This window comes from Acanthaster planci, linkage group LG03, assembly GCF_054643075.1.
Source record: "Acanthaster planci isolate LZ-2023a linkage group LG03, COTS_SCS, whole genome shotgun sequence".
NCBI lineage: Eukaryota > Metazoa > Echinodermata > Asteroidea > Valvatida > Acanthasteridae > Acanthaster > Acanthaster planci.
In genome coordinates, this window is record NC_141779.1 from 14,536,655 (window position 1) to 14,549,351 (window position 12,697).

General features: G+C 39.6%; 1 protein-coding gene across 2 annotated transcripts in view; it reads left to right on the forward strand.

Annotated features, from left to right (window-relative positions):
* The window catches only part of LOC110990562 (CTD small phosphatase-like protein), a 35,217-nt gene that overhangs the window by 6,993 nt on the left and 15,527 nt on the right, over positions 1–12,697 (forward strand). Inside the window, exons 2-4 of one of the 2 annotated variants that reach the window (XM_022255616.2) lie at positions 1,273–1,394; positions 2,583–2,621; positions 7,619–7,720. In XM_022255616.2, coding sequence (XP_022111308.1) covers positions 1,273–1,394; positions 2,583–2,621; positions 7,619–7,720 — 263 coding nt within the window. The remainder of the gene's footprint in view (positions 1–1,272; positions 1,395–2,582; positions 2,622–7,618; positions 7,721–12,697) is intronic. The other variant, XM_022255624.2, reaches the window with a different exon arrangement.

Here is a 12,697-nt window from a genome sequence, read left to right on the forward strand (position 1 = left end):
ATACATTGTACATGTACACATTTTACACGTAGATACATGTACACTGTACATGTGCGTGGTCATGTAATGTTCACCTTCTGTGCTTGAAGGCTACCGGTAGCTGCTACCTTGGTTAACCTGTCAGGTATTGTTGTGCGGTTACCAGAGAACGTACAAAAGACTATGGACCTTACATTGTATTAGCATTCCTGTGGCTAGTGGTCAAGCCATTCAAATAGCTTTATTATGGAATCCAAGGTGACCACAAGAAAAGAATCAGCAATACAGCACATGTACATGTATGTGTACTATATATGTATGTGTATGTGGTGTCTTTGTACATGTACATACAAGTGTGAGTGAGCATGTGTCTGTTTTGATTGTTATTTATTTGATAACTAACAATGGTTTAACTGCCACTTACAGGTTCTATAAAACATTGGAATACAATTACAAACAATCCAATTATTTATTACAGAAAATCTTTTAAATTCATCAACATGTAATGAATACAGTTGTCACATACATGTACATGTGTACTGTATAAAAAGACATCAGAAAATAGACGAAAAACATGCAGGGTAAAATACAACATACATGTACATTTCCTAGTAAATAACCCGACAGACACCCCTGTCCCAGACAAACAGCTTCACACTACTGACAGACAGCCCAACAGACCAGACCAACCCAACATCGTCCTGACAAATAGCCTAAACAGTAATCAACAGAGAAACAGTTTATTTGAGATGAAAATTCAACCAATGCACATGTGCCTGTGTGCCTGTAACAACTAGAACTGGTTTGGTACTGCTTTTTGTATTATAATGTACATGTAGTATGTGGTCCAGTGGTATACAGGTGTACATGTACATGTACATGTATGCTGTTAATTTTAAGAGCAAGCCTCGCGGTTGCTTTTAAATGCTTTAAGCTTTTGTGCTCATGTACATAGCATTCTGTGATTGGGCAAAGGTCTGATTTTGTCTTTGTGTTTCAAGTGCATTGCTCGTTTGTGTGAATGCACTTTGTACTCTTGCCCATGTGTTTCATAAGGTTTCAGATCTCAGCTACCGTTCAACTTAGTACATGTTAACTACAAATTTAAATTAAGAGAGTCGATGGTGTGGAACCTATATGTACATTATGAGATGTCTGCAGATCATTTTGTGTGCAATGCAAGTGTTGCCTGGAAGCTACATTGTACAGTGTACATGAATATGGCTGCATGTGCAGTTTGAGTATTTTATGGCTGATGTAATTCTTGCATCTTGTCTTGTCCCCTATCTCCAGCACCAACGACAGCGAGGAAACCGAGGAGTCGCAGTTTACTCAGTTCGTTCTTCTGTTGCTTCGGGTCAACGGGTCGAACACCTCCCACAACAGTCCCACCTCCAGAGGAGAATGGACAGAAGGTACATGATGCTCTCACATTTGTTTATATTTTAGATTCAACAAAATGCTGAAAGTGAAAGATTTGTTGGTTCTACTTATGTTTCACTCTTTCTCTGTTCATTCTGTACATTACTGGAAAGACAAACTCTGGTCGAGTCCAGGCTGAAAAAAGGGTCCCCCTTTTCCAATTCAAATGGACTTTGCAAATTGCCTTTCAGTTCCGCTGAGAACACCATAAACTCCACTTCAACTTCAGCAGCATAGTACAACCACCCTCTAGAAAGATTAAATAAACTAACATTTTTCCCAAACACTATACCGGTACATGTATACATGTACAAAGCCTTCGCTTTCAGTTCAATACATACAGCCATCCAATTCCAGAAATTTCCTGTGTAATTACCCATGTTCGGGTGCGGACAAAAATCAAATAGTGTTTACAAAATGGGAAACGTGGCTTGCAGTTTCTTGAATGCTGTGCACTGCACTTTGTACTGTACACTTTTTACCATCCTGTCTGCAGTTCGCACTTGTGAGACTGTACATGTATATTGTAAATTATGTAGCATGTAGCTGTGTTGGACATGTACATGTGATTTGTGTGAGAAAATATCAGCATAATTGTATTGTGAAATTCCTAAATGTTTGCAAAACAGCATGTACATGTGCAGTATGGTACACATATGCACATGTACCAGAGTGTACTTTGTGAGACTGGTTTTGTAGTAAGTTAAGAGACATGACCTTACTTTTCTCTATGGCAGCTTTTTTGGGGGGGGAGGGTTGATGCTACAATCACATCAATTATGTCTCTGTATGTATGCTGACTCTGTTTCACTGACCTGCATACTGCATTTTACTATTGAGATCTTTAACAGATCTTTAATATAGACTGTCTCCTTGTCCCATTGAAGCTCACTGTTGTAACAAATTTGCAGTTTCTTTGTGAAGTTTAAGAGCATGGTGTAAGAGTTGGTCATTGCTACAGAAAGATATTGATAGAAATGTCTCTGCATCACCCCCACTCCTTCCCTAACCCCCCCTCCCTGAGCCCCCCCCCCACCCTGAACTCCATGTGTCATTTTCACTGCATTGAGTCTTGCAAACACTTACTGGTAATTGCATACACATACATGTACAGTGTTTGTGGCTGATGATGTGGTTTGCTGTGCTTGATTTCTTGAACTGTGTCCATTTCCTCATTTCAGCTGCATGAACCTGCATCAAGCTATGCCCCTAGCTGCCCGGTAGGTGGTCGTTTTTTTTTTTTTTGGTTTTTAAAAAAAATTTTTAGACTTAAGTGTAAACTGTCTGAGGGGCGTACATGTAGATAAATTCCAAACAGCCACAAGCATCCATCAAGATTGTAAAAATATGTTTCACCCAAAATTTTTTTTTGGAGATAGGGGGGCCTACACGTACATTAACATGTAGTGTGTAAGTCTGCATGCCATGCATTACATGATATGAGTTTCTGTTATCTCACGGTTGCATCTGTTCCAGTGTTTGCAATTTCACAGTGAGGGGAGGAGCTCTTTACAAAGTAGTCATTCACATGCCCCATGTTGGATGAAATATATAGAAACTTTGTATCTTTTTCAGGGGCCGATTGTGTGGATGACCCCTGGTTCGTGTGTGTGTTTGTGATTTCAAAGCACGAAATTAGTCCCAAAAAGTGCTCGGACAAAATGTAACACAATTAATTTTGTTCTGCCATTATTTTCCTGGTTCTACCAAAACTGATCATGCAGCCGCATTGAGCAATCCTTGTTCGGGCGCAGGCTGAAATGAATTTTTTTTTTTTTAGTTTGTGCAATCAGGCAGGCCATGTCATAAATTTGCTTGCTCAAATTGGATCAATACTTGCCAAAGATTCTCAGAATCCATGATTACTGTTATTTAACTAAGGCCTACTGCATACATGCAGTCTTTTATTAGGCCCCAAAAATACATGATGTAGTTGTGCTGTGCATGCACGCCTCTCAAAAATTGGGTCGGTAGGTCGGAACATTTTTTGTGTTTGAGGGCAATTTTGTGCTGATTGAATGGCATCAATGGCGGCGACAGCCTCCCAAAATTATCTCATAAAGTGCTGAACACCTGTCTTAATGTCTGTGTAAAAATGTCTACCTATGACAAGTCACAAGAAAATTATGAACAATTCACACAATCACGATGGCAAACTGGCCAACAATGTCCGTGTATTCGCATGGTAAGCGTGCGTGATGCATTTAGACCAGCGGGCACTAAACCTTGTGCCATGAGCAGAACAACCTCAAATTACACTCATGAACACAGAAAATACAGACATAAATAAGAGACCAAGTTCTGTAAATTAACTTGCAGAAAACCTCAGGCAACATACATGTAACATCGATGTCTTTCCTGCCTGCTGCCTTTTTGCATTCGCGACGTGTACGGCCGATGAAGAGTGTTTATGTACAGTACATTCAGTACATGTACAGTACAGACTGGTACCGGTTGCTACAGTTCCATCACGCATTCTTTTGCACGGGTGCTGTGTGGTGGGAACCACAGCAGCTTCGTTTAATGCAGAGAGTTTCGCGCACGTGTTTTCACCACTGTGACAGTGCAAAGTATTATGGGGCGATTTCATTTCTGTGCGAGTAAAGTATACACGCATGGCGCTAGATGACATGGGCCGGTGATGAGCGATCAACCCTGATGAATACCTTGGGCGTAATAAACGTAATTCTAACATGAAACTATTAATAAATTGGACGCCATAATCCCATATACCGGTACATGTATTGTGCTGATATTTTAAGAGCTGTTATTGATATGTTGGTTGGACAATTTGTCCGAGCATCTTTGATTTTGTTCGGACAAACACAATAAGTGCTTGGAAAATGTCCAATGTCCAACCGTAATTTCACGCTCTGGATTTGGGGAGTTCAATCCATCAACAGCACTGTACATGTACATTACAGTATGTGTTCAAGTACAGATTGGTGAAGCATTAGACGTTGAATCCACCCCTGGCAATTTTCTTCACATTGCCTATTGATAAAACGTATTCTACATTATATGTACATGTACCTCTAGGGATGTCGAAACAAGGGGGATATTCCATGGATCCGGGAGCCTCAGGATATGTGCACTTACTTGGAGCTTCCAAACATTTTACCTCCATGAACATCATTCAACACTAAAATTTCACAAATTTGTTTCCATCCTGCTTTTCTGACCTGAGTAACTCAAAGGCAGTCTGAGTAAAATGATTTATTGTTACCCCGGCTGTTGCTGCTGTCTCACTACACATGACATCACTTTCATAGTTTTGAATGAAACCCTACGCATGTGCAACACATATAGGGTGCATAGTGAACCTATTAATGCCAGCAGTTATGTGTACTTTCTCTGATTACATACACATTGCACATGTTCTCAAATAGTCTGTGCAGTTCCGCAGGGTGTTAGAAGGGGGCTGTGTAAGGTATTTGCATTTTGTGAAATGGAAATGTACCTCATGTGTTTTCCAGCTGAGAAGCTGTACCTTGAATTACATGCGGCGGAACTTTGAATGCTGTGTAGTGATTTATGCCATGCACTGTGAGCAGCAAGGAAATGCGACCAGTTGTAAATACTCCATGTGACACAGGACACCTTGTCCCCATTCGCCTCTGATTGCTGGTTGTGGCAGATGGTGCTTTCTAGTGTCATACAAAGAATGTGATGTATTTTATAAAGATTAGGGCCAGAAGGGATTTGCACTGTTGCTTGACATATTAACCCGTTTGTGTGTTTTCATTGAGGTTTTATACTCATTCACTGCACTTACTGTTTTTACTGTCCACCTAAAAATACCTTCATGTCACTGTGAACCAGGCGTACTTGGCAGCACATTTTAAGCACATATACATAATATGTACAGGTCAGTGCTTGGATCACCTTCCCAAAGGCAAATATTTTATGTATAATTTAATAGCAAAGACAAATCTGTAACTTGAGAATATTCCCATTTGATTTGCATGCAGACGTTAGACCACAGTTGCACGTACATGTACATCCGTGGGAATTTGTGTCCAGGAGTACATTTCATGTGTGCTTTGTACAGGTACTAATGGCTCGTGTACCATGAAGGCCATCAGTCAGGCGGCCGAGAAAGTCAGTTTTCGATTTTCACAGTTATGATATCCTCATTGATGGAAATTTCAGTCATGCATGGTCCTGAATACAGGCTTCAGTTGACAATCTTGAACAGGCAATACAGGATACTGTGCGTATTTGAAAAAAAACAAAACTGTTTTGCAACACTTGTTGAAATAGGTATGCATGTAAATGTACATGTACAAAAAACGTGCACGCTCATTGTCTGGGGTTCAATGGAATACATTAAGCTTGCCGGTTCAACCAGGACCATTAATTTATATTGCACTTTACAGTGACACTGAGCAGTGTCTGTGCTCTTTAAATGTACAGTACATTCAGTGCAACTTGCCAATCTTTGATATTAACTGTCAGCAAAGACATTCTAGCAGCGCAGCATGGCTGCATGGGCATTTTAATTAGTTCTACTATGTGAACAACCCTGCACCGTATCTCATGTGGAATGTGAAGATCGGCCTAACGGAACTTGCAAGCGCAGTGCATACGAGACAGGAGCATATTGCCCTTGGAACGATACACATCTGACGCTGCAGGTCTCGTGTGCGCTACCTTCACATGCATTTAAGCTAGCAATTTGTTTTTGTAGTACATGCATAAAGATTGCTGAAAGACAGATGTTATGAAAGTCTGTGCTGTGAGGGGAGAGGAGGGAAGGGATATTGCAATGGGGCCAGTTTATGCAACAGTACATGCTCCTCATTATAAGGTCGATCAATTAGACGTAATAAAGTGAGTGCTTCTGTGCTAAAAACAAAGTGCAAAACTCGCTCTCTTGAAGCTGAATATTAAATGGGAATGGGGCCAAATGCAGATGACGCTTCTTATCGACTTTATTCATTGACATTGAAAGCAAGGTTAACTCTTCAGTTCTGAATGTTCAGAGTAGAAATGAAAGCAATAAAATGAAATCTCTTGACAATTAGCACTTGTACCTGTCAACTCTGATGAATACTTTCAAATTCATGGTTGAGCCATAATGCACCTTAGTGATTTAAGCCAGATTTAGAACACTGCAAGGAAGGCTTGGAATGCATGGAAATTATAAAACAGTCTGGTGCCATCCTAATCAACAGTTTGCAATTTATGAAACAGATTCAGGGAATAAGATCAAAAATGGCTTCAGGTTAAACCAGTGGTCAGTGATTTTCTGTGGAAAATACATCATAGATCACAGTCGAGGGTACATGTACCGGTAGATTGTAACTCTTTTGGAAGCAAACAGTTTCCAGTGCCTGTATATGCAGCGTGCACATGTTTTCATTTTTAGAACAGGCAACTCAGTATAATGATATTGTAAATGTTTCAATTCCAGGCATGATTTATTTGTACCTGTAATGTACAAGTACATGTATATCTCATACAATATGTTATTTTAAATTTGAACTTTTCTGACCTTTAGTATACATGTAAATAGTCAATATATGTACTTCATAATGATGATATGAGGTTTTGAAAGTAGTGTTACATGAACGTAGATTTTCATAACTGTGGACTGACCTAATTACGTCACCAACACCACAAAGTAGCACTCAACTGCACTTGGGTGCTACTTCGTGAAAACCGGGTTCGCAGCAATTTCCGTTTCACGAAATAGCACTCAAGTGTTCACGCGCACGATTATTGTTTTCACGAAGTAGCACTCATGTATGTTTTGTCAATGTAGCATGGATAAAAATGCTTGGAAAGGTCTAAAATGATTTGATCATGCTCTTAAAACTCGTTTTAACTGTTTAAATTAAGGAAAAGGTCAATTCCTGAAAACGACAATTCACGGAACACGTGCCACACGGCACCGAGTGCTACTTCGTGAAAATGAAAAAACACATTTCTGTGAAATCCGCGCTGAAGCGGCACACACATCTAGGGATGAGTAGTACTTCGTGGTGTTGATGACAATTAATTATTCACTCAGTGAATTTGTGTTTTAAACTGAGAACAAGAACAGGTAAATTATTTCTGGCATGACTACTACATTTACATGTACTTGATCTCTCCTACGAGATGCAACAACTATCAGTATTGAATTTCAAGTGAACAATTTGTGTAAATCTTTTTTTTTTTTTTTATGTATCTAATCACTTTTTTTCCCCTGTATGTTTCTTTCCATCCACAGACCACGCACAAATACCTGTTGCCACCGTTACGACCAAGTGACGCCCATAAAAACTGCATAGTCATCGATCTCGATGAAACACTTGTACATAGTTCTTTTAAGGTGAGGGGTAATGAACATGTCATTTACACGCCTTTATTGAGATTTCTGTCTTAATGGCAGATTTCCAGACTTCAGATGAAAGTAAAGTAGGCTCATGAATGGATGTTCCGTTTCAACTCTGGGAACGTGGAGTCTCAGAGTTGCCCGATGTAGTGAATGCACCTAGGCTTTTTTTTCCATGGCCTGAATTTCAAACATATTGTTTACTCACGGTATCTGGTGCACACTTAACAATTGTTGACTGCCCATTTCTAGGATATGAAGTGAAAACCCGAGAGATGCAATGCACCCAAGGGTGTTCAAAAGGCCATATTCCACATCCCAGGAGTCAACAAATTGTTTGGCCATATCTCTGTCTTACAATAAAGAAATCTTTGAACATTGACAGTTAGTGGTCCCTGCGATATCATGTACACCCCGGGATGCATGCGTGCATGGGGCAATATCACTTAACGGTAGCTGACATGTTGTCAAACGGTGGGTGTGACATGCGATTATGTCAGTCGATTGTTCTTGGACAGTGGAGAACAACTAGTCTAGACAGAGGTACGACAATACGTGAACAATTACGCAATTACAGGTTCACATAGAAATCAAATCAACATTTATTTCCATGATGTCATCATTTACTACAGGATCATGTGTGTTCTTCATTACATAATAAAACATAGATAAATGAAATATAACCACAATATCTTAAATGAAAATTTTGCACATAATATTTGAGTGATGGCAACATGAAGGAAAGTGGTGAAGTAATGTGCTTTTGTACCCTTCCCTGGGACAGGACGAACACAAGACTCAAAGCAAGTAACATATACTTTCAAAGACAAAACGATTGAGAGTGAGATCCAAATAAAAATAAATGAATTAAATTTCTGTCTCTGCATAAGAAGTGATTATTGTTTTCTTCAATTCTTTGTCAAAGGAAACCACAGTTTAATATTCTTTTAATTTACCATCAAGCCCATTCCAGTATTTGACACCATGTTGAAATGGACTGTTTCTAAAATGAGACGTTCTGTTCTGTGTAAAAATGTGATCTGCATGTACAGCTGTTGAAACCAGCCCCTCACGGAAGCATGTTCCTCACTCTCACCACAGGCCAGTTCACTGTCCGTGTCACAGCCCCTCATAAAACTTTCCCTGTCATACATAATTTCATGAGGCATTTCAATTTTACACAGGTGGTTTCCTGTGAAAGTTTTTACCAGCCCGCATCAAAATATTAATGTCTATATGATTAGCTAATTAAAAAAGTTCCTGAAGTGCAGATCTCTGTACACATTATTACATGTACGGTGTGTGTGCATGTACATTGTAACCACCGTGAATTTTTGGTTGTTTGGAATAGAATGTAATTGATGAACTGGTGCAATTTTGTTTCCAAACGGGCACAGTTTGTTGTCCCCCATCCCTTTCTGCAGTATATTTTTATTTCCTGATGACAAAACTCCCTTATCCGTGGAAGGAAGAAAAAAGCATACATGTGATTCTACAAGTGATGTTTCTGGAGTTGATGTACGTGTATGGACATGTATTTGCCTGTGGTATACATGTAAAGCATGCTTGCCAGTAGGCTGGCACCGCACACTTGAAATGTAATATGGCTCCCCACACTGATTGCATCCTGGTCTAACCAAGAAGTGGCAGGAGATCAGTGACTCATGTTGCTCCCCCATGGCGAACATCATGTACAGATACATATACGTGTACATGTGCATGTCTATGCTACACACCAGGGCTCGAGATTGCCATTGAAGTGCTTGTGTAATGCAGATGAAATCTAACCAAATGCAAGTTATTCTCAACTCTAGCTTGCGCTGTGCAAAAGTTGGAAAAGTACCAAAATAGTTCGCTACTGTTACATATTTCATAATGACTACCAGTATGATAAGAATAAAACAGAAAAGAATTTTTACAAAAAGTGTTTTACTGTAACTTTTCTGTTTATCTTCGGTGTTCCCCAGCCATCAGCAGATCAGAACCCCAGGAAATGGCGCAAATAACTTTTGGGGAAATTTCAAGGCCTGCACATGTACATCTACACGTACTGTACATGCTCATAAGCTATTTTCATGCGTATGTGTAGTGTACAGTACATTCATACATTTTAATAAATGTGAACACGTTGCTTAGAACTGCATCACAGAGTTATCCTCGAGGGAAATTTTTTTTATCGATGTTGACATGTACATGTAACTTGATACTGCAGTTCCAAAATTTTTTTATTGGCAATAACCAAGGGAAAATTGTTGTCTGTGGTACTCTGTTTGGTTGCTGCCTAACAGTAAACATGTCAACTTTCTGAGTGACTTCCTCTTTGAACTGCTTGTCATATTGGAAGGCAAGATGGTGCATTCCTTTTAGGAAACATTAGAAAAGATGTATGCATGTACACACGCGTGCACCTTGGGGAAAAAGCTCTCCATGAAATCACCATTTGCATAGTAACCTCCCACACGGCATAACCAATCATTCCACATCAAATGTCCATTCGTACGTTCTGAGGTTTCTTGCAAACCGCACAGATGCACATGTAACTACTATTTTTATCCGAGCTGCGTGCGGTACCATACTTGTATCCCATTCCTATAAATAGTCCTTGCTACTGTGTGTATGTGCATAGTACACATGTACATGTACAGTTAGACTGTTCGAGTAGCTGGGGGTGGTAAGCTGGAACAGGCATAAATGTTAAAGCAATATCGACTGTGCGAGTGTGCCCAGTGCCTTTCCCATGGATGTTCATCCTCTTCCACATGTACGTGTGTTCAAAGTCACATTGTATAATATTCACGTGTGTGTCTGCTAGAAACCATAACAGTTTTCTGTGGGCAGCTGCCGCTGTTGGTGTGCTTTGCTGAACAGAGCTGGATTCTAGATACATGTTTAAGATAACGTGGTGGCACACATGTTTTCATGAAATACCAGTGTGGACACTCCTTTCTTCTCATGCAGTTGTCAAGTTCGGTGAAATAACTAATTTCTGTCTTGAGCTGTGAAAACTATTTTGAGCTGGATTTTTTTTGTTGACGGTCTCCTGAACTGTTCCTCTTCCTTTTGATAATCTGATAACCCTGACCCCATATTGCCTCTAAACCTTTTTTTTTAGAGAAGGAAAAGCTTGAGTGGACCTGGACTTTAGTCCACACAAGATTCACACAACCTAGTGCACATTATGTCTTCCTTTTTAATGTTCTTGGGTCCCTACAAAGACCAGAGGGCAAAGTTTACACCTGTAGGTTGTATGGTATACATGCATATTCATGTACATGTATTACATATGTCTGCACAAGAATTTGGGAACTCTTTTTTACATGCATACAAATTTGAAGACATCCACCTACATGTACATGTTTATGATAGTTGGACTTATAACATGTTAGTACATGTACAGTTACATGTACATGCAGTCCTATGGAGTGACCTGTTGGTAACTTACATGTAGGGCACATGTACATGTACATGTATGTACATGTACATGTACATACTGTCACTGCAAACCGTGTACCAGTGGTGCAGTACCCTACACTGTGTTGTCCAGGCCCATTACATTACTAAACCCTTCTGATTTGATTGATGTCATCCTATTCAACCATTTGTCATGCTTAAAAAAAAGGCACTGTGGGCCTGTCACAGTCAACTCTGTCTGACTCTGTCATGTGTTGTATGCCACAGATCAGGTACATGTACATGTATAGTACTTTTACATTGTATGCCATGTTCCCAGGAAATGCTAATTATTTTAATTGTGGTTTACAGAGTTGTTGAACTTGAAATCCTTACAGCTTTAGACTGTTGGTGAATATACATGTACATGTACATGTACGTACATCATGTGTAGAACTTAAAGCACTAAAAATGGTGTTTTAGCTTTGAAGTGTTTATCTCTGGACATGTTACTTAAAGGTGTAAAGTCATTTACAAAAATAACAGTTTTGACAGTGTACTTTAATTTTAGTGTCTTGTCCAAATTTATAACATGTACTGGTACATGTGACTTATTACATGTACACCGTGTACCCCCAAATTGTGTAAGTTTCCAAAAATTACCACAGCTGAAGCAATAAAAACCTTATGCCTCACATGCCATCGCGATGATCTTCCATCAGAATTGGTCCAAATTGGTAAGAAACCCTAACATGTCGCCATCCACACAGTTTACGCAGTGGCCGATTTGTACTGTACCATTCTTTCTTCTTGTTGGTATGCTGGATGTAAGGAGTGAAAACGTTTGTGTTCATGAGGTTTTGTTTACTATTGACATGTACACGTACGTGTAGATGTGCAGTTACACACTGTGCACTTCACATGTGCATGTACATGGACTTGAGTTGTTGGCTTTGTGTGACATTTGACTTTTGAATAATGAGGGCAGGTGCACAAGAACTATAGATGGGGGGGAGTGTGTTAATTTGATACTGTGTGTGTATGGGGAGCAGGGAATGGCCATATACATGTATACGTGGGTAATTCCAGAAATTAGGGGTCCTTTTTTTGTGTGTCCCTGTAACATCTGACATATGATTTTGTAAGTTCAGAACACATTTTCTAATTTCCAAGAGTGATGAATTAATGCAGATTACCTGCCAAACAAACAGTAATAGTTTGTAATTCTGGTGGTATTTCCTTGTCAAATAACAAAGGTCAGATGTAACAGGGACACAAAAATGTCACACTTTTGGACCCGTAATTTCTGGATTACCTACATACAATGTACATGTACATGTGGACAAGCACACAGATGCACGTAAGTGTGCACTGTATGGTTCTACATGTAGCACACTTTGGCAGGGTTTGTACCTTTGAATGCACAGTAAAAGTTTATGTTCATGTACTGTATGTGGTATCTTCTGGTAGCACACATGTACATGTACCGCTATTACCAATATCTCTTTACCGGGCCACGATTAATTTATTTTTTCAGCTTGCCAGATTGGGCAGGCCATACCATAAATTTGCTTGCCCTAACTG